This window comes from Gouania willdenowi, chromosome 8 (genome assembly GCF_900634775.1).
Source record: "Gouania willdenowi chromosome 8, fGouWil2.1, whole genome shotgun sequence".
NCBI classification, from domain to species: domain Eukaryota; kingdom Metazoa; phylum Chordata; class Actinopteri; order Blenniiformes; family Gobiesocidae; genus Gouania; species Gouania willdenowi.
In genome coordinates, this window is record NC_041051.1 from 17,217,709 (window position 1) to 17,240,135 (window position 22,427).

Below are 22,427 nucleotides of genomic sequence, written 5' to 3' on the forward strand. Positions count from 1 at the left end.
TTAAAGCTGTGGTTTTTGTGCAATGCATTAAAAATGCTGACACAAATCATGTAAATGAGTCCAGAAATTCATTTTATTTGTAAATTTGACTCATATGAAAGTTTTTCTTGTTTAACCTTGAATCTTTATTTTATCCTCTTTGCATTTCCTGGTTAGTTAATGTGTACATTAGCTCAGGTAGCACACAAGGGTGGAGCCTAGACTGAACATGCACTTCTCTGAGGCAAGCCTTTTTTTGTAGCAACACACATACAAGATACAGCTGACGAAGGTAAGCTTGTCCTGTCTTCAGCCTTGGATTCACCTCAAACTGTGATTTGGAGTTCAGATCAACAGTGGCTCAACCAGGAAGAGAACAACTTGTACAAGTAAGAGCTCATTCTCACATTTCAGCTTCTGTTTGTTTTAGAAGGCCCTCCACTTTGTAGTTCCTGTCAGTGCTGTGAGTCACCTTGTGAGCGTGTGGAAGAACCTGAAACTGACCCGTACCACACAGCAGTGGTAGATATACAGAGTACACCAAGAAAACGGCCCCAATGCTGTGTTTTAGTTTGACTTACGTTCTGTGTTGTAGTACATCTATGGGATGTGATGATGTAACAAACTATGTGGTGGTTACCTGTTGGACGACATATTTAGCAGCTTCTTTTCTCTGTGCCGTCCTTGAGTACAAAGAACTCAAATACCTGTAGCAGAGACAATGAGAGAAAGAGTTTAGTTTGAAAACAATCAGTGGAGGATTCAATGTTTGCTCGCCTTTCTCTTACGATGAGATCTGTAAAAAATCATTAGGAAATGTGTATTTACTTTAGTATGTAGCACTTGTGTAGTACAGTAATAGATTTATCATAAATATAGATCCTTTTAATTTCATTAACATCTTTAATATTCTTTTTCCTTAAACAAATTCAAACCATAGGACTTCATGCTTTCCTCTGCCCCTCCTTGTTTCCCATTCAAACACACAGGCTCCTTAAATATAAACTTGCCAAGTGAAATTAGATCAAAGTAAAACAAAAAGAGCTAGTTTCACACTTTGTTTCTTGATCTCTTTCAGGACATGGCATCCACCATCGTCCTCCCAGAGAAACACTTCTTGTGCTACCTGTGCAAAGGCGTCTTCACCAACCCAGTGACGACCCCATGTGGACACAGCTTCTGCTTGACCTGTCTCTGTCAATTCTGGTCACAACACCAGTCCAGATATTGTCCCGACTGCAGGAGGGTGTTCACTGACCGGCCTGACCTCAGTGTTAACCACATACTGGCCGAGGTCGCAAACAACTACAAGAAGAATCAACCGCCGAAGCCCCCAGATGATGAAACGGTAGCTACTTTATTTAGTTGTTATAGAAAAGATTTATTCAACTTTCTAAAATCAAGTTGAGCTGATGTTTCAATGCTCAGGTTCCAAATGTGGAGCAAATGATTCGAGAAAGACTGCAGAAGATGGAAAGGCTGAAATATTGTCTTGAGCTTCAAAAGGTGGGATAGGATATTCCGTACAATCATAAACAAGCTTCACACACATGTTATATTAGCAATTTTTAATTTGCATTTTACATTAATGTTGTTCGATTAGAGCTCCTTCCTCAGAGAGGTGCGAGAGAGTCAGAAGACTTTTTCCGCTCTTGTAAATGCGATGGAGAAAAGCCATAAAGCTGTTGTTGCCATGATCGAGGACAAACAGAAAGAAGAAGAAAAGAAAGTTGAAATGTTCATGAAGGATATTGAACGGGAGCTTGATGAGCTGAGGAAGGAAACCGTGGAAACAAAAAGAGATCAGGATGAGGACACCAAAGAAGCCCCATCTGTAGGCATAAACTTTAACAACACGAAGACTCACATTAATTTTATCTGCGCTGTTTTATCAACCACGGTTTTATCTGTGCAGCCCCCTGAGATGAAGGATTGGTCCAACGTTACCATAGAAACGGACCCTTGCATTGGGGTCACCAGAAGAGCACTTTGTGATGTCCTGGAAAAGATAAACATGGAAGTGAACAGGCTCTCCAAAGCTGGTAAATCACTCAACTTTGAATTCAGAATAATTCAGTTTGACAAATGCCAAACTACTTCCTCTTTCTTGGCTCACCCACAGAACTCAAGAGGATAGAGAAATACACAGGTAAATTCAGCTTTCTGGCATTTTTTTTTTTTCAATAGATTTTTTGTTTTATGTTTTGTAGAAGGCCACGAGGCAATTATTTCTTTATTAATTTTTACATTTATTATTTTTAATGAACAGTAATAGTAGTTTTTAATTGTCTACTTTCACGTATGCTTTGGCCTTTTAGCGTAAACAGTCAAGAATTGCTCTTTTTCATTCCTCTTTGTTTAAATTTGTCAAAGTCATTCGGGACTTAAAGTTTTAATAGGGAGAAACTTGTCTTTGGCGATGGCGAGTAGACAGTAGATACCTAACCTATGAGATGTTAAAACAATCAGCTCATACAATATATGTTATAGACAGTTCAGCTTTATTTTCTTTAACCCCAAAATGAAAAAAAAAATACATGTAAATAAGTTCAATATTAACATGCAGATTTGCCAATGCAGTCTTGTACTCAGTTGTTCTTGAAACAGCAGATCTGTTGATATCAAGAATGAGAGCTTTTTAGTTTCTTCTGTTATGTCATAAAATCAACCAATAAAATGTGTTCTGAGATTGTCATATTTAAGTTTTACTTTAGTTTTAATGAAGATTTTAGAAAGTTCCCCTCATATTCAACTCGAAATGTTAAAAATTCTGACTTTAGTGCATGTACCAGATTATCCAACTCCACCATATTGAATTATAATGAGAAAGACACTTCTAATATAAAAAGGCAATACCTGAAATGAGTTTATATTTGCTTAAAAGGATATGTAACACACCATTCGGGGAAAATCAGTCAAAAATGACATTTTGCAGATGGCTAATGTGATCATTCTGACAATGGCCCTTTAACCAGTTTCCATATTTTTCACGTGTCAGCTTTTCTCCTAATAGTAAATAACTACCCTATGCCCTAAGGTGTAAAAATAAACGTGTTTGGTACATGTTCCAATTTTGTTCTCGGTTATATTGTGTTTTCCATTGTCCTTTCAAACAGTGGATGTCAACCTCAGCGCTAAAACAGCCTACCCTTTCCTCTCGGTCTCAGACGACAGGAAGCAGGTGAGGTACACGGACAAAGTGCAGGAGGTGCCGGATCATCCCAAACGGTTCAATCGTGTGCCAAACGTGCTGGCGAAGGAAAGCTACATCAGTGGCAGGAGTTACTGGGAGGTGGAAGTTGGGGAAAAGACTGAATGGAACTTAGGTGTTGCCAGACACACCATAAACAGGAAGGGCAAGTTCACTGTGTGTCCCTCAAATGGCTTCTGGACTTTGAGCCTGAAGCCCGGAGGCCAGTATGTTGCAAACACATCACCAGTCACCTTGTTGGCTTTGGAGCACCGACCTGAGAGATTAGGAATCTTCTTGGATTATAATGGAGGCCGTGTGTCATTCTACTGTGTAGAGTCTGGAGTCCATATTTACACCTTTACAGATAACTTTACAGATCGGCTCCATCCACTTTTTAGCCCTGGTCGTCTTTATGGTGACAAAAATGCTGCTCCTCTGATGATCACCTCCAGTTTTTGCAGTATTTAAACATCTCCAAAGTTATTTTATCAAATAGTTGTTTTGCATGTGAGTAGATTATTACAATTAGAAGTGTATTAAGTTTTAAAATGCATTTATAATCACAATGAACCCCATTGTCTGGTTTCTTGAATCTGTACACTTCAATAAAACACCTTTAAAAAAAGAACAAACAGAGAACTGGAAAAGAGAAGGCTCTCATAAAAGAACAAGTGAGTTAAAGTGGAATAAGAAAAGAAAAAAGGATTGGATGGATGTGTGGGGATGCAGGGTTGGGACAGAGGTTGGAGAGGAGTGGGGAGGGAGGGCACAGTTTAACAGCAGGGCATTGTGCCCGCACACCAGGCACTGGGAGACACTCAAACACATTCACACATTGACAGTCATGTACACAAGCGCATGCTCCTGCCCACTGCATCACAGACTCACGCTGGCATCTCGGAGGGCAGCCCTGTCTCCAGTCGTGTCCTGTGCTCAGCACTGCAGATTTCCTGCCGTCTACTCACTGGGCCTTCAGCAGACGCACTCATCCCTCAGGACCACACACCTGTACACATCAGCAGAGGATCAACTCAGAAAAGAGCAGTAAACAAGCACTGGCTTGTAGATCATCTCCAAGGAGAGTGGAAGTCCTGCTTTTTTCAGTTCAGGTGAATATCTGAATTAATTGTTTATTTTTAATTAAAATACCAAATGTACATATCTGTGTGACTGACACATTTACAGTGAACATGTAGTATCTGCTTAGATTTATTAAGTATAGAAATGTGATTATATGTAAATGTATTTATTTTCTTTTTTTAAGTTGCCAGATAAATGAGGTAATCAGTTTAGTGCCCTCATTCTATTTGGTCAAAATGAAATAAAAAAAACAAACAAACTAGAATCGCATGCTCTGTGTTTTGATTTTGCAAAAAGATGAAAAATGTGGTTTCCAAAAATATATTTTTAAATGATTTATGTATATTTTTTTTGTCTTTAAACCTGCTTATCTTGAAGGTTTCTCTGTTTCCAGATTTGTTGCAGGCTGATTTTATTTACCAGATCTGTAAAAATTGAGAGTGCTATTTAATAGAAGACACAGGTCCTCTTGGCCCACACTCGAAGCTTTCATGAAAGCTGCTTGTGTTCAGATTCCCCTCATGTTTTTCTGAGATAATCCACTCACCCGGCAAGGCGTAGTTTGACACCCACAGCTGTGTCAAAGAAAGCTATTCTCTGTAGGTTTCCCTGGAATCCACTCCAATCCATTCCAAATATTTATGATAAATCTATTCTTCTGCAGTCTCTTCATGATGCTTATTGACATCAAAGCTTAAATATGGAGGTATAGTTTTTGCACAGAATCTTTGCAGTTTCAATAGTTAAAAAACATTGGGAATTGAACTCAACTGGTTTGAATGTTTTGTTATTTTGCAGATTTCAAGACATCTCTGTTTGTATTGGTGACGCAATCTCCATCATTGCCAACAGGCTGAGGATCCAGTGGTGGACCAACTATCTCTGTTTCAACAGTGTATCACAATTTCTGGGACTATAATTTGACAGAGACTGATATAGAATCAAGAGATTCAAGGATAATAGTCTGTCACCATGGCAACCACTGGCATGCAGTTGCTGGGTCTGATCCTGTCCATCGTGGGCTGGGTGGGGGGTGCTGTAGTCTGTGCCATCCCCCTGTGGCGGGTCACTGCCTTCATCGGTAACAACATAGTGACAGCTCAGATTATCTGGGAAGGCCTGTGGATGAATTGTATAGTGCAGAGCACGGGTCAGATCCAGTGTAAGGTGTACGACAGCATGCTGGCTCTGCCCAGTGACATGCAGGCTGCACGTGGCCTCACTGTCTTCTCCATCCTGCTCTGCGGTGCAGGTTTGGCCCTGGGTGTTGTGGGAGTCAAATGCACCAAGTGCATTGGAATAAATAGCCTGAAGGCACGGGTTGCTCGAATTTCCGGTGCTCTTTTTGCCATTGCGGGGTTCCTGTACCTTGTGCCCGTCTGCTGGACGGCGCACTCCATCATCAGGGATTTCTATGACCCGCATGTGGCAGCGCCTCACAAGCGTGAGCTCGGCCCTGCCTTGTACATCGGCTGGGGGGCCTCAGCCCTGCTCCTCATAGGGGGCTCCCTGCTTTATGCTGGATCGAATCCCCCTGGCATCCCAGGCTCTCCCACCTTCAGCAGTGGAGAAAGTAGTCCTCGCAGAGCACCTGCCTCACAGGTCAAAGGTTACGTTTAGGCCCAGATATGCCTAGTTCAAAAAATAAACTCCATTATTTCTCAAACCACTTTATCCCTTCAAATGTATATGTTGTAATTATTTTGTATTTAATGTTGCCCTAGTTGCCTTTTTTTCATTTTCTTTTTTTTAAAATACGACAAAAAGCTGTTTGAGAAATAAACTTATTTTTACTATTTCATATCTGATACCCCCCATAACCTTTAAATCTGTCTGGCAACAATTTACAATAAAATTTGTGTTATATTAGAAGACAAATGGTGTGTGTTTACATTTATTTATTTGTTTTTATATTGAGTGTATGCATTGAGGTAATATCATAACACAAACAAAAATCTTTGAATCTGTGCATTCTAATGAATGAAGAACAATAGAACAATGGGGATCTGTGTACATTCACTAGTGGTGCCATATTGTGTGTGTGTGTGTGTGTGTGTTTTCAGGGGTTTCATTCTTACTTCCACTCTGCATCAGGAATGAAAAACTAATTTAACACTTTACAAAAAAAAAAAAAAAGATTAATTTGGGTGTTCTTTGTAAAAAAAATACAAACATTTTGTAAATAAAAACAAACAAAAAGCTGACTCTCTTTGTTGATCTCAAAACACATTTTTTGCTTTCGACCCTCACTGAAGTGAAAGTTTCACTCTGTGCATTATGAATAGTGTGATTCTACGATACAGAGCACAAACCAGATCCTCTTAGAGAATGTGTAGGTGTGTTGTGTATTGCATGTATTCTTTTCTGTTTGCTGTTATCTGTGTGGGTGTACAGTATGTATAATGTAATATGATAAAGGCAACAAAGAAATGTAATAATGGGTCATTATTCAAACTGATGTGATGCTGTGCTGCTTCATTTTAAACCATGAGTGAATTCAGAGACTGAAAACAATTCATGGAGAGCCCTTTAACCTCATTCTAATGTAAGTCAGTGTTTTCAAGAATCTAATGTAATATTTTTGGGGGTTTTTTTTATTGATTTTTTGCCAAAAAAACAAAAAAAAAAAACATTTTATCTAAGAACATTGTTTACATTAATTGTGACTATTGTGACATATTCTACCAATTGTTTTTGCCGTCTCTGTCCGCAATAAGGGAGGTCAGAGCAACACAATGCCACTTTATAGAGCATTACGGCATCACATAACAATGGCCACCAGTGTCCTAAGTGCCAGGTAGTGAGTCATACATGACCTAAGTAGGCCTATACCAGTGCTGCCGCTGCAATGCATTGTATACTGTAACTCATCATCATTTTACTGTACAATTGTAATCTCAAGTGTTCGTACGTTTATTTGAATTTTGGAGCCATTGTCATCATTAGAACAAACTATTCATTTTAAGTTTTATGAGGAGGGCAGGATACATTGAGGAGGCACAGGTAAGTCACTGAGTAAGAGGCGGAGAGTTGTTTTCACAATTAATCACAATTTTATTAATAATAATAATAATAATAATAATAATAAATAAATAAATAAAACATTGATGTAGAAACCTGGTACTAGAGCTGCTTTAAAAAAATGATACATGTATCATTAAATCTAGAAAAGCCCAAAACTGATGGTGGATAAAAAAAAATAAAAAATGGTGGATACAATTAATGCTATAAAATAAATAAATAAATTAATTTAAAAAAAGTCCTGATGTAAATCCTATAAAAGTAACAGTTGTTAACTAAGGTTAAAACTCAGCCCAATGTATGCAAAATTGAAGAAGCGTTTTTAACAGATCAGAGGCAGACATGGTGTGTTTAGAGATGCAGAACCATTATTCACCACAAGGGGTTTGAGAACCACAGTCACAGGCCAACCCGACATGTCAACTACGCATGCGCAAGATTTAGCAGGACCAACCAACGGGCTGTGTTTACGTTGTACATTTAATATTTGAACCACTTTGATCAAAAATTCAGAAACTAATGAACATTCTCAGCTGAATGTCTATAATGTCCAATATTAAACCAACTGCTTCATTGTTCGTTTCCATGTCCGTACATTATTTTCAGTTAAATACTTTTCTTCAATATATAAAGACAAGGTTAAAAAACGTCATTTTCGGTCATCACCTGGGGTGGGACCAAGACTGACGCTTTATTCATTAATCCCCCCCCTCTCTCTCTCTCTCTCTCTCTTTTTTTTCTCTCTCTCTCTCTCTCTCTCTCTCTCTCTCTCTCTCTCTCTCTCTCTCTCTCTCTCTCAAGTACCCCCTAGTGTCATTGCGTACCCCGGGAGGTACACGTACCCAAGTTTGGAAACCTAGGGTCTATAATAATGATAATAATGGCCTCCTTTTTAAAACTAAACCATTTCTGCCTAATGTTCTACATCATCCTTAGACAATAACTATAACCCACTGCATTGCAGATATTAAAGCCAATATTTAAACCAAAGCACTGTTACCGTAGGCAAATTCAAATAAAATCTATCAAATATTTATATCAATTTTGATTTCAAAGTCCTCAAATTATTGCATGTGATTTTTTGTTTGTTTGTTTTACTTTAATTTCAAATTTGTTTTTAGAATCACTTTAAAAAATATTGTTTCATATTAGTTTAAAAGGTATACTTCCAGAAATCAAGTAATGTATAGGCTAAGTTAATTGTAAAAAAATATTATTAATCTAATATAATCATAACTGCATGATATTTTTTTTTTCATATTTTACTAAACAATCATTTAATCATAATTTCATTATACTGCAAAAAGTGACGTTTTATTGTGGTAACGAACTTTCGTAGGCGGAAGCAGGAAGTTAAAATCGCTGCTACCTGAGCCGAGCACAGCTGTGCTCTGTGGCTAACAGACGAGCTAACAGGCTATTAGTGTGTAGCGTTATTAGACACTTAGTTTGACGCTTCGTAATAAACATGGGAAAGGGTGGAGGTACATTCGAAAGGCTTCTCGGTAAGTAATCCCCACGGTCCTCGAAGTGAAAGTTTACTCGTCAGTGTACAATCAAAGTGCGATGTTATCGAACGTATTGTTTTGACAGCAGCAGGGCTGTGGCTCTCAGCTAGCTACCGTTTAGCATTGTTGCTATTGTTCGAAGGCCCTGTCGGGACATATTAAACTATAATTAGCACCTATGTGTTTTTACTGAGACATGGCTATGAAAAACACACTGTTAGTGCTTTTCGACGTCAGTACATAACTACATTTATCGGTCTGAGTGATTCACATCCTTGGTTACAACACAGTCTGTGTTTGTTGATGAAAACAGTAATAAAAAGCAGTGTTATCTGAGCCAGGCTATAACTGTCATCTCCCTCTACAACAGGATCACAAACCTATGGGGGACATTAATATCTACTCATTTAAAGCTAATTAAAGAGAGCCATGTTGGAGGGTCACTGATATTTGTCAAAAATTGTATACAGACACACCTTGTATAATCAATATACAATACACAATTGGATATAGAGGGTTTTCACAGCGCGTCATCAACCAGATTTTTGCCTCGTAGATCCTGGTTTAGCTTTGCTAGACACAATCGCATTCTTTCCTCTGATAACTTGTGAGATTGTTCTCCCTGATTTGTTAGGATTTTTAGCAATCTATAAAATTCCAAATGTGTCTCAGTGTTTGACCAATTGGTACAACCAAAAACACGGCAATACTTCACTATTTCGTCTCGAAATTTGGAATTTACTTCTCTGTATGCTGTTTGTAGATCTGCTGCTTTATCTCCAAAATGGCGACTTCCGGGTTGATACCTCTTTATTTAACAACTGCTCACATAAACAATTATCAGCTCAGCACACAGCAGAAGTTCAATTATATTTAACGTTAAACATGGTCAAGATTATCTAAGTTTGACATAGCATGGCTGTGGGTGCCAGAAATAATATACTTCAATAAAGCATTACCAAAAAAAATAATAGTGGTCCATAGGTTTAAACAAAAATGGTCTAATTTATGTTTTGAGAAGAAATTGATTATCTTCTCCTAAAGTTATGGGTTCATGGTGGATTGTTGTGTTTGTATAGTTGGGCCACTTTTTTTTTACCACTAGGTATAATGTAGCTTACCTAAGGTTTAGTAGTAGTATAATATTTTATAAATATCAAGTCATGTCCAGCATTTTTTTTTAAAGCCGTGGTTATTGATACGGAACTTATCAATAGACTGCCAGTCTATGCATATGCAGAGCCCCTTATTGGCCAGTTTAGATGACGTGATGGGTGCACCACGTGACTTAAAGTTTCATCAGTTTTATTTTAGCTCATATTTATTTTTAGCTACCCCGCTAACCCTTTTATTTTTGCTTTATCTCTATCCCTAACCCAGGAAATACCCTAAATGTTTATTTTTTTCGTAAATGTATTTTTAAAGGTGAAATTTGCCATGTTAAATATATAAATATATATGACAAAAGCGGGATTTGAATCCACAGCAGCGAAAGGAAGAATCCTCGAGTGCGGCGCCTTAGATACCTCGGCCATCCTGACACATTGATAACACACAGTTCACTGAACTCCAATGGGCCGCTGCAGTAACTTAGTACAAAATTCTAGTTGCAATGATTTAATTTAAGAGAATAAAAACAACAATATACAGCATACCTATGTAGAGCAACTGTGACATACTAGTCGTCTGGAGTCTGGACCATATAAAAATGAAACAAACCTTGTTAATGAAGCATTAAGGAAGTTCAGAACACAAAAATAGAGTTTAACTAAGTACAAGCAATGTGGAACCAATAGAACTGTGAGCACATTTATAGAGTTTGTTTTTACTATACTGTCATATCTGGCCTTTTTTAACATGACCAATTCACTTTAGCTTTATTTATATAGCACCAAGTACAAGATTTCTAATGGCACTCATCACCAAATAAGGAATTATGTTTTAATGTGGGCGAAAACATGAGCAAGCATCAGATGATGGAAACTGCATACATACACTGCAATGAAATCCATTAATCACTGTAAACTCATTTGATATAAATATCCTGGTATTACGCAACATTACAGGCACCTGTGTTTGCTCTTTGTATATAAATGGAGTTTTACCTTGAATGTTATTATTTGAACATACGTGTTTAAATGTTGTTTCCTATTTAGTAACTCTACCAATTGATAACTGCAACAAATATTTTGTCTTGGTTTTTGATCTTTCAAATTTTAATATGTTAAGGACCAGGCAGTGTCTTTCAACCTTGGTGTCACCTAAAATGTCTAGGATTTGGTTAAAAAAAAAAAAAATGTTTTTTTAAATTACTGATTAGAATGATATTTCAATTTTTTTTTCTTCTTATTTTTCAAAGAACACATTACCCACATACAATAATTATCAATCAACGGTATTCTATACTTAAAATTCCTCTAATAATTATCTAGTTTAAATAAAATGCAGTGTGAAAATGTATTGTCACTTTGTGCACTAATCTCTGTATTTTTTAACACACTAATAAACATGATCAAAAACTAATTTTAGAAGAAAGAAAAAAGTCATTGGGGTCACCAGAAATTTGTGATATCAAAATGGGGTCACAACCCGTTAAAAGTTTGGAACTTCTGTGTTAAGGGGAATATATTATCAGCACTATATGCACTCTTAAATCCTTCAAGAAGAGAAAATGTATAAATTTTAATGGAATAGTCAATGAAGTATATGGAGATTCTGTTGAAGATTGTTTACATAACTTCACAGCATCAGATTATTTGATCAATTTAGTTTTTTATTCAAACATGCATCTTTTGACATGGTTTGTTTCCTCTACACTGTAACTCCAATGAACCGTGGTCATGTGTTGGTGTGTAAAAGCAGATAATGGTTATTGTGTGACAGCCATGTAACAATCATCCGTACTTTTTTCAGATAAAGCCACCAGTCAGCTGCTCCTGGAGACTGACTGGGAGTCCATTCTGCAGATATGTGATCTCATTCGACAAGGAGACACACAGTGAGTGATTCTGCTGGCGTGCTTCAAATTTACATCCCCATCTACTATCCAGTGACCTTGAATTACAATAAACAGTTTAATTTATTTAACCAATGTAAACATAATCTGTTGTTTGTCCTCTCAGAGCTAAATATGCGATTGGGGCTATCAAAAGGAAGTTGAATGACAAAAATCCACATGTGGCCCTTTATGCACTCGAGGTATGATTGTACAGTCGATAGTGAACATTAAGTAATCCTGCTACGTTACATTCTGTGAATATGATGTGTTTTGTATGAAAATGTCACTATTTAGGTCCTGGAATCTGTGGTGAAGAACTGTGGCCAAACAGTTCACGATGAAGTGGCTTGTAAACAGACTATGGAGGAACTGAAGGATCTCTTCAAGGTGACAGTACAATTATTGAAAGAACACACAATGTTGTACTGGACAGGGATGGGTTTTAGAGTAGAATGTTACGAGACTTTTGTGGGCAAAGAGTGACAGGCTGGCTTAAATAGGCTTAAAACAAATGTTTTCCCAGATGAGTATTAGCATTAGTTAACCTTCTATTGGGCCCAAAGGAGTTAAAAGAAACAAATGGTCAAATAGTTGGTTTACAAAAGAAGCTAAAACAAAACAAAAAAATAATAATGTCCTTTACTCTGTTGCTTCTTCACCTCAGTTTTCCTTTTTGTTCTTGCTTTGCCGTGTAACTGCTGTGCCAAAAGCCACGTTAGAGACTTCAGCTGGAATATAAATCCATGGGACTGTTCTTACTCTCAGATTGACTTTTGATGAGCAGCTCGAGCAGCCAATAGTAATGCTTAAAACAGCTCATGGGATCGCCCTGTTGGTAGAAAGATCTCTGATTAGCTGAAGTCCAGCGTCACCCTCCTGTATTTCTAAAGCTCATTTACAGAGCCAGGAGAAGGAACAGATATTCACTGTCCACTCAGAACACTTTGGATTACAATATACAATAAAGTATAATAAGATTATGGATTTTTGACCAAATAAAACCCCCCAAAAATTACATATTGCAGCTTTAAATGTCATCACTCATTTCCTTACTGAGTCATTTCAACATTTTTCTGTCCTTTTGACACAAACACTACACACAGCTGTATGCTTTGCAGTATGGGGAAGCACCACCTTGGCTCGTCATGCGTCACGTGACACAGCTTTCAGGTTTCAGCTTCCCGGTGATGTCATTGCCTTGTGACTGCAGTGTTTCAAACCCAAGCAACAGTTTTCCCACCTGACTCTTTGCCCAAACACTGTGTTCCTCAAATCAGTTTGTGTTTGATGTCTATCTACTGGTTCTATATCAATAAAGGATTTAAAACAAAGGATTATTTTTTTGTATTGGTAAAAGCTTTTAAATGGGTGTTTGGTCCTTTTCCACTAGAAACAGACTGAACCCAATGTGAGAAACAAGATCATGTACCTGATCCAGGCCTGGGCTCATGCCTTCCGCAATGAACCCAAATACAAGGTGGTTCAGGACACTTATCAAATCATGAAAGTGGAAGGTGAGTGTGGTTTTTTTTTTTTTTTTTTTTTTTTTCTTTTAAAAAAAGTTTAGTTAGGATGTAATGACTTAGAAAACTGTTTCTCAACTTTGTCTGTTGTTAAACTCTTAGATTTCTATTTCTAGATGGGTCAAGCATTTTCAATTAAAGAAATCAATTAAGAATTTGACATTTCACACTAAATAAATGATAAACATTTCCATTGTTGTGCCTCATTGTTTATTTTTGGTTGAATTGAGATAGTACAGTATATTTGTATTTAGCTTGGACTTAATTTTCCTACAGGTCACGTTTTCCCAGAGTTTAAGGAGAGTGATGCAATGTTTGCAGCTGAAAGAGTAAGAGTTATTTTTTTTTTTTCTTTAGTTGTGGTTTTATGGGCTTTTTTTGTAAATCTGCAAAAAAAAATAATTAGATAGTGGAGTTTACACTGATAGATAATGAACAAACTGAATAAAGAGCATTTTCTTGTGCTTCTGATTGTATCTAATGTAACGTGCACTGTCTTCCTCGCTCAGGCTCCTGACTGGGTTGATGCTGAGGAGTGCCACCGGTGCAGAGTCCAGTTTGGAGTCATGACAAGAAAGGTAGGCTGGCCTCCTGTCGTCTAACTAGGCCATTCAGAGATTGTATGCTTTACAGCACCGTGGGAAGTGTTTGACCTGGATTTTATTTTCTAGCACCACTGTCGAGCCTGCGGACAGATCTTCTGTGGCAAATGCTCCTCCAAGTACTCCACTATTCCCAAGTTTGGTATTGAGAAAGAAGTACGTGTGTGTGAGCCTTGCTTTGAGCTGCTGAACAAGTGAGTTGGCGTTTAACAAAGACTCCAGAGTGTGAAATATGATGATGGTCCTAAATAGTACAGCCATTTAGTAATATATTACCCAGAGCTTCACTGCATATTTTATGACATATTTATTTTAAAGCAATGTCTGCATAACTTTCAGATGTATATATAGTTTAATTATTTCGTATTTCACATTGATCTGAATAAGTTGTCTTTTGTAGCAAATTACCACAAAACACACTTAATACTTTTGATATATATTATATTCTTTTTAAATCAAATTAGCAATGACCTTCATTATTAATGATGGAAAGCCAGTGGATTAGTAGGATTTCTAATCAACTATTATTGGCTGGCAAGCAAATTGCTTTTCATTTTAATTTATTTATTTTAACCTTAAATGGAATTACTGAAAGTTCCTTGTAAAGCTTCGTATTTATGTTGTCATTTGCCAGTGTTTGGACATTAAGAGTGATGTTTTATACTAATACACAAGGTTCTCTGTTTTCCCTGGTCCCTTCTCTTCACCAGCCACCCATCCCTCTCTCCTCCTCTTAGGAAAGCTGAGGGAAAGGCCCCCGCTCCCACTTCTGCTGAACTCCCTCCAGAGTACCTCACCAGTCCTCTCTCCCAACAGTCACAGGTATGTAATGATGATGTCATGTCTGGTAAATCACAATCACTACAGAGTCAATAAATGATTGAGTTTAGTGCTTCCAGTCTGTTGCCAGGTCTGACTCTGGCTCTCCTCTTCAGATGCCCCCCAAGAAAGACGAGACAGCCCTGCAGGAGGAGGAGGAGCTACAGTTGGCTATCGCCCTTTCTCAAAGCGAGGCCGAGGAAAAGGAGCGAATGGTGGGTTTCAGTTTTTTTGTTGTTTTTTTTTTTCCAAATGTTTAACAACTTGCTTATAGGAATGAACTGACCCCTGACTTTATGTTCACTGACAGAGACAAAAGAACTCGTATTCGCTGTATCCTAAGGCAGATCCCACACCAGTGACTTCTTCTGCACCTCCAGTCAGCACCCTCTACACCCCTCCTGTGGTAAGACATCGCCACACCAATCATTGTTAATATTGCACAGTAAAAACCCATTATTCAATAATATGCTATATTACACTGATTTTTTTTTAATTTATAGAACTCCTCTGCTCCATCAGCTGAAGATGTGGATCCTGAGGTGAATATAATTTCTGTTTTATAAGGAAGTTGAAGAAAGTCCGTTGTGTAATCGATCGTCATCTAAATGTTGATACAAATATCCTCGTCCTTCAGTTTGCCCGTTACCTGAATAGAACATACTGGGAGAAAAAACAGGAAGAAGCTCGCAAGAGTCCCACCCCCTCAGCTCCGGCCCCCGTGGCACTCGCTGAGACCCTTCCACCAATCAGTCAGCCCATAGAGAGCCATGTGCCCGTGCAGCCTGTCAACATAGTGGAGGTACTTATCAGAATTGCTAAATGACTATTCCTTGTGAATTTGCTCTGAAATGGAACAATCCCATTTGACTGTGGTTATCTGTGGTCTCCAGCAGCAGTACCAGAACGGAGAGTCAGAGGAGAACCATGAGCAGTTCCTTAAAGCTCTGCAGAACGCTGTCACGACCTTCCTCAACCGCATGAAGAGCAACCACATGCGTGGCCGCAGCATCACCAACGATAGCGCTGTGCTCTCACTATTCCAGTCAATCAACAACATGCATCCCCAGCTGCTGGACATCCTTAACCAGCTGGATGAGAAAAGATGTGAGTTTTACTTTAGTGTCAGAATTTAGATTTTTTTTTTTTTTTCCAACAGTTTAACATTAAAAATGACTGTCGTCATGTGCTATAATCACCGGGAAAACTGTGATGAGCCCCTGCTAATATTTTTGCGTTTCCTTCACATGATGATTCATGTTTTCTTTGTCTGTTTTACTGTCTCCTGCGTGCAGAATTGGATGCTCCAAAGGGCCGGATTTGGTCCCCGTGCCTTGAGTTTGAAACATGTGCTTTAGACATACAGTATGTTCATTGTAGTATGTATTTATTTATGCGTTTCCTCGTCAGTGTACTATGAAGGGCTGCAGGACAAGCTGGCACAGGTGCGAGATGCCAGGGCCGCCCTGAACGCTCTGCGAGATGAACACAGAGAGAAGCTGCGTCGTGCAGCAGAGGAGGCCGAGCGATTGAGGCAGATCCAGCTGGCACAAAAACTGGAGATCATGAGACAGAAGAAGCAGGTGACCGGTCAAGTCTCTCCGTTCACAAGTCAGATACTTGTATGAGGCTGCTTGCATGCGTGCTTACCATTGTTTTGTGGATCTGCAGGAGTACCTGGAGGTGCAAAGACAGCTGGCTATTCAGCGCCTTCAAGAGCAAGAGAAGGAGAGGCAAATGCGTTTGGAGCAGCAGAAGCACACGATTCAGATGAGAGCACAGATGCCAGCTTTCTCTCTGCCCTACGCACAGGTACATGCTGCATGCTTCACAGATGCTAACAAACCATTTTTGTAAGAATGATTAATTATTGAGCTCACTCAATGTGAACGACTTCCTCCTCCAAAATAAAAGGGACGTTTGAGTTTCAGCTTTTGAACATGACTAAATTATAAGGTGCAGTGTGTCCTGTATTTTATCTGTAAGTGATGTTTAACAAACTAATACTTTTGAACTCATTAAGGGTGAGATCTTGCTTTATAAATCCTTGACCAAAGAGAATTTTTATTTATACTTGGAATTATTGAGAAAATATTATTCATACCATCATCTACTGTTCAGGGCTGTCCTCTGATGGAGGCTGCACATTTAAAAAAAAAAAAAAAAATTCTTCCTTTTCTAGCATAACTTTTTACACTGCTTAATTCATTATGGTTTGAAATCATATTTGCATCAACACCTCTTTAGTTGTAGTAACTTGATTTGATCTGTTCTGCATGTAATACCATATGATCTGTGTCACAGCTCAGTGGTTTAAAAACCTCATTACAATATGCTTTGAGCTAAAACACAGATTACACATTGACTGAATTGTACTGTGATTTTACATTAAAATGGATGATGATTATTTCTTTTTTCAGTCTACCACATAAGTACAAAATGTAAATCCGGCTCCACAAACTAACCTGTACATGAGCTGATGAACTAAATATGGGAAACCATGTTTGAATAATGGGATAAATGTGTTTTATTTGTGTGCAGATGCAGTCTTTGCCCCCGAATGCTGCAGGAGGTGTAGTTTACCAACCTGGAGGTCCACCTAGCTACCCAGGTACCTTCAGCCCTGCTAATTCAGTAGAGGGTTCACCAATGCACAACATGTATATGAACCAGGCTGGGCAGACCGCCCCGGGACAATATCAGGCCATGCCTGGTTCTGGTACAGGTGGGTTCTGCTGAGAAAATACCACTGAGCATATGGTCCCTTAGAGTTTGGCTCTAAATGTGCTTGTGTTTTTGTTTTTTTTCCTCTACCAGATCCCAACATGGTTAATGCATACATGTACCCAGCCGCAGGCACCAACGGGCAGCCGCAGCCGCCTCCTGGTCAGGGTCCGCCTACTACGAGTCCCCCCTACTCCAACTATCAGCCCACACCCACACAGGCCTACCAGGTCTGACTCTACACTTATTTATTCATCAACATTTTCACAAATGAGTAAAAGAATCTAATCTCACCTGTCTTGTGCAGAACGTGGCTTCCCAGGTGCAGAGTTTGCCTCCCATGTCCCAGGCAGCCCCCACAAATGGAATGGGTTACATGGGGTACCAGCCGTACAACATGCAGAATATGATTTCAGCATTGCCAGGACAGGATCCAAACATGCCCCCCCAACAGCCGTACATGCAGGGCCAGCAACCCATGTACCAGCAGGTCAGTCGGTTATTTTGCCCTTTTCATGTCCATCAAATGTCATCTCATGGTCTGCAGCAGTGGTTCTCAACCTTTTTCGGATCGTGACCTCATTTTGATATCAAGAATTTCCTGGCGACTAAAGACAGAATTACTTTTTGATCATGTTTGTTATACTGTATTAAAAAATACAGAATAGCCAGGATTAGAGTTAAATTGTGCCAGCTCAGATTTTTTTTTAACTGCATTTTATTGTTGTTATTATTGTTATTATTATTATAAATAATAATAGCATTTATATTTTACAAACCTAAAGTATAGAATACAGTTGTTTAAGATTGTGTGTTTTAGATTGAAAAAGTTTATGATGTATTGAAATAATGTATCTCTAATCAGTAATATTTTTCTTAATCAATTACTAGACATTTCAGGTGACCCCATTTAAATTCCAGGCAAACGCACAATGGGTCCCAATGCCAAGGTTGAAAAACATTGGTCTACAGGCTGGCTTTTTGCTAGCCACAAGCTAATAACAGGATTCCTTCACACTTTGTGTTTTAGATCAATTATCATAGGCTGCTCTACTTGTGCTACTGAGGCCATTACTGTCAGGAGTCACTAGTACTTTTTTTTTTTTTTTTTTTTTTAATTCTTTTTTTTATTTTCTAAAAAATATTTTTGATGCAGATGGCTGCCACCTCTGAGCCTGGTTTTGCTGGAGATTTCTTCCTTGTTTCTCTCCACTATAGCTGATGCATGTTCATGTGGATTTGTGGGATATTTTCATTTTTCTTAAGAATTTTATATTTTGATAATGCTTTGAGATGACTATTGTTTTTTTTGTGCTGTATAAATAAAGTTGAATTGAATGTCGATGATTTCAGGTTGCTCCCCCTGGTGGCCCCCAGCAGCCAGTGCAGCAGCAGGCTCAGCAGCAGCATCCTCAGGTTGCAGCGAGCAGTGCTGAGGCTCAGCTCATCTCCTTCGACTAAACCGCTCTCAGTGAAGCACTGACACACTACACCCCCACACCTCCCTTCTCTGGACAGTGAAGACACCTCATTAAAACACATGTCTCTCCCCACATTTTGCTGTGATGTTGTGGCAATGTGATTTATTTGTGACAATGTTGCCGAATTGTTGCTCTCCTTGCTTTTTCCTCTTCAAACTGGGAGTAAAATACTGCATTTGAGGGCACAATAACCTTTCATCCTCTTCCTTCTTCCATCCTGATATGTATGTAGTATTTCTATATTATCAAAATAACAAAGCGCAGAAATAAGTTAGTGATGATGAATTTAAAGCAAATGAGAACATACAATGATTTTGGAGATGCAACCAACTCGGCTCATATTTTTCTAAACAAAACGTGCATGGTAAATTTCATTTTTATTTCGCCAGACTGAAAGATGATTATTAATATAATCCTTCCAAGGCCTGGAAATAATATCAGTAACTCATCTTGTTGTCAGGGTCACAGCTTTACATTCCACCTAATTTTCCTCATTATCCCTTCTCATACAAAACCTGCAGTCTTTATCTTTTGGCATTTATTTCTTTTGTTTAATTTTCGTACGATGCTTTAAGTGTCTTCGTATAAATTCTGAGATGATAAAACACTGGAGAGGTCAGCCGACGTGGGAGAGGTGTCACAAAAAATTGTCTGGGTGGGTGTTGGATCCTCTCTGAATATTCTTTTTAGATAATATCATTATGACTTACAAGTAGTTACTAAATTAAACAAAGTCAAAGCAGTTAATCAACTACTGGAGACCTGTTCTCTGCTATTGAAGTTACATTTGTTGCCAAACAGTGTACCATCACAAGTCTGAACTCTGCCTAGGTAAAGGAAACCCCTATTTACAGGGTCCTAACAACTACATACAAAGGTTTAGCGATAGGTGAAGTACAGGTTGACAACATTTTGAAGTATATTTTAACATCTGTAAAAGTGCAAATGCTTGTGGAACAGACATGGCGCTGCATGTACAGTATGTATCTCTCTCTCACACACACCGATCAGTGGGTTCTGTATGTAGTTGCAATCTGTGAACTGCTTTTTGTTCTCATACTGATCTGTCTGACTTTAAAGTAATTTTAAAATTATATTTAATAAATATCTGGTTCTTATTGCCTCCTTGCTTGAGTTTGTCTTTTTTATTTAAACACTTCAGATGTTTAGGAAATTATTAGATAGGAAAGAAGTTCTGAGTGAGTTGCCTTAAGTGAAAAACATAATATTCTTGTCGTGTTTGAAAGCCCAACATTATTTACAATCTAAACTAATATGACACATTCAAAATGGGTTTGGTATCATCAAAGCTTTCTGAAGACGAGGCATTTGTAGAAGTCTTCCATCTCAATCTGAAAATTAAAAGTAGAGAAGTTGAGAAATGTTGGTGGATGTACTTTTATTTAAGGACCAGGGAGAGTTCCTACCATCCTCTCCATACGCATCCCGTTGCCATAGGCCAGCTGTCTGAGTACATCCACATCTGGAAGACCCCACTCTGGATTTCTGTCGAAGAATTAAAAAAATAAGTTAGAAAAAAACAAACTGTTATGCTTTTTTATCCACCTACCAGCATAGTGATTAAAATTGTAGATTGGATAGTAACTCACAATATTTGATATTCAATCCTTTTTTGGTTTTGTTTAGTGATTTAAAAATTGAGGAGGAATGTACAAAAACTCCAAAATATGACAGCTTACTTTGTCTACAATTATATTTTGGATTTTAAGCATTAAAAACATGCAGTATTGTGTCTTAATGGTTCAAAAAGGACTATATTAAATGTTGATCCTCAGTATATTTACTGTACATTAAAATGTATTCACATTTTTCTAATCTCCTCATCCAGATGTTCGTTACAGCTGGGCGTGATGATGCCGTTAACTGCATAAACCTGAAAAATACATTAAACAACAGTTTACCCTTTGAACATTTTTTTTTTTGTTTAGCTCGATTGAATCAATTTAGTGCTTTATGTTAGAAAACTGTCACAAACACTGCATTTTCATTTCATACCCCATATGTGATCAGAAAGCCATTCTGTTTGAGGATCTCACCTGCACCCATAAAAACACCCTGAAAAATGACAGAATGAACCATGTTAGAAATCTTTGTAAAACACTAAGTGTATTCCATTTGTTTCCAAATAAACGTCACTTGACCCAACCAACCTGTGCTGTCTTGAAGGAACTGTACTGCAAAAGGTTAATAGCAAAGATCACATCACATGAGCTGCAGGGAAGCCCCGCCCATTTGTCCCATGGTTCACTGGCATCCAAGTGAACAGGTTGCAGCACAGTCTTAGCATGAGTTGCAGTAATATATGCCTTGATGCTGCAAGGAAAATAGGCAGAACTGATTTAAAGCTGATGGACTTCCTTGGTAATGACTCCAAATGTAAAGACAAAGCTCCATGACGTTAAGCCTGAATATATACCTGAAGCTGAGGCCTACCTTTCCCTGCACTCCTCTTTGATGTCCGATGGCTGCCAGGTGACAAAGGGCAACCTGTGTGCAAACCGAGCAACGTGTTGTCCTGTCCCAGATCCCAGCTCTAAAGCGAATAGCTGTTTGTGAGACTTCTCCTCCAACACGTCCTCCAGCATCAAACAGATGCTCTCCCAGTTCCTCTCTGCCTGAGGAGACAACAGCATGATCTGCAAGAAAACAAGAAGGAAAATTAAAAAATGAAACACTTCCATGATCCCGAGCACTTTCTTGTATTTCTATTCCCGCAGCGTTCCTCCTACCTTCCCTGGTGTAGAGTCACAGTGTCTTGAGGGCAAATGGCACGATGCTGCTAAAGGGCGATGGTGCAAAACTCACAGCAGATGGGTCCACAGATTACCTGGTTAAGAGGATTGCCCATGTGCTCCTGCAAAGAGTAATCAGCAACACCAAATACACAAGACATAATCTATAACATAAATTTAGACCCCTGCTAGAAAACCAGGGTACTACTTTACACTTTACACAAGGGTGACATTATGCTGGCGACTGTGGCTCATTAGTAGAGTGGGTCGTCCAGTAACTGAAGGGTTTGGGGTTAAAACCCACTCTAACCAAGTCATTGTTGTTGTGTCCTTGGGCAAGGCACTTTACCCACATTGCCTCATATGAATGAGTATGAATTGTGCATGAATATTGGTGGGGGTCAGAGGGACCGTAGATATGATGTGGCAACCACGTTTCTGTCAGTATGCCCCAGGGCAGCTGTGGCTACATTGTAGCTTACCAGTATGATTGATGTGAGTGAATGGTGTGCATGAATAATGGTTTGAGTCGCCTCAACAACAAAAAAAAGCGCTATATAAATCCAAGCCATTATTGTTATTATTAAGTGTTGTTCCCCAAATTATGACGCCTTTGGAGCTATGTTGGCATTTCTTTGGGTTAGATGGAGGGATCTAGTGAGGTTATAGGGTTAGGGAAAAGAATGAGACATAACAGCCTTCATGACGCCTTATTTATGTTAATGACAGGTGTATTGTCATAATAA

General features: G+C 38.6%; 4 protein-coding genes across 8 annotated transcripts; 3 read left to right on the top strand and 1 right to left on the bottom strand.

The window, feature by feature from the left end:
- Positions 1 to 45: 45 nt before the first annotated feature.
- On the top strand, positions 46 to 3,742 carry btr02 (bloodthirsty-related gene family, member 2). Its single transcript, XM_028454429.1, has 7 exons — positions 46 to 368; positions 1,058 to 1,327; positions 1,408 to 1,485; positions 1,583 to 1,813; positions 1,895 to 2,021; positions 2,102 to 2,128; positions 3,096 to 3,742. Exons 2-7 carry the CDS (start codon positions 1,061 to 1,063, stop codon positions 3,638 to 3,640), a joined length of 1,275 nt encoding a protein of 424 aa, XP_028310230.1. The 5' UTR covers positions 46 to 368; positions 1,058 to 1,060; the 3' UTR covers positions 3,641 to 3,742.
- A 145-nt stretch (positions 3,743 to 3,887) lies between these two features.
- On the top strand, positions 3,888 to 6,124 carry cldnk (claudin k). The gene is made up of 2 exons (XM_028454432.1): positions 3,888 to 4,281; positions 5,051 to 6,124. The coding sequence occupies exon 2, from the start codon at positions 5,225 to 5,227 to the stop codon at positions 5,870 to 5,872; it is 648 nt and encodes a 215-aa protein (XP_028310233.1). The 5' UTR covers positions 3,888 to 4,281; positions 5,051 to 5,224; the 3' UTR covers positions 5,873 to 6,124.
- A 2,500-nt stretch (positions 6,125 to 8,624) lies between these two features.
- Positions 8,625 to 20,050, top strand: hgs (hepatocyte growth factor-regulated tyrosine kinase substrate). 5 transcript variants are annotated; one of them, XM_028455583.1, is made up of 20 exons: positions 8,625 to 8,778; positions 11,695 to 11,779; positions 11,904 to 11,979; positions 12,074 to 12,166; positions 13,170 to 13,293; positions 13,579 to 13,631; positions 13,812 to 13,880; positions 13,974 to 14,098; positions 14,615 to 14,726; positions 14,804 to 14,938; positions 15,034 to 15,129; positions 15,227 to 15,265; positions 15,361 to 15,525; positions 15,617 to 15,830; positions 16,134 to 16,306; positions 16,395 to 16,535; positions 17,265 to 17,448; positions 17,541 to 17,677; positions 17,755 to 17,937; positions 18,801 to 20,050. In XM_028455583.1, the coding sequence occupies exons 1-20, from the start codon at positions 8,742 to 8,744 to the stop codon at positions 18,906 to 18,908; spliced, it is 2,349 nt and encodes a 782-aa protein (XP_028311384.1). In that variant the 5' UTR covers positions 8,625 to 8,741; the 3' UTR covers positions 18,909 to 20,050. The 5 variants fall into 5 exon arrangements, with proteins under 5 accessions (XP_028311384.1, XP_028311385.1, XP_028311387.1 ...); XM_028455584.1 differs by having other exon boundaries at positions 15,620 to 15,830; positions 18,801 to 18,936; XM_028455586.1 differs by having other exon boundaries at positions 14,840 to 14,938; positions 18,801 to 18,936.
- A 182-nt stretch (positions 20,051 to 20,232) lies between these two features.
- LOC114468901 (methyltransferase-like 26 B) lies at positions 20,233 to 21,700 on the bottom strand. Its single transcript, XM_028456045.1, has 7 exons — positions 21,679 to 21,700; positions 21,383 to 21,585; positions 21,100 to 21,262; positions 20,945 to 21,004; positions 20,755 to 20,822; positions 20,356 to 20,434; positions 20,233 to 20,280 (listed from the first exon to the last, which is right to left on the bottom strand). Exons 2-7 carry the CDS (start codon positions 21,580 to 21,582, stop codon positions 20,233 to 20,235), a joined length of 618 nt encoding a protein of 205 aa, XP_028311846.1. The 5' UTR covers positions 21,583 to 21,585; positions 21,679 to 21,700.
- Between the last annotated feature and the right edge of the window lie 727 nt (positions 21,701 to 22,427).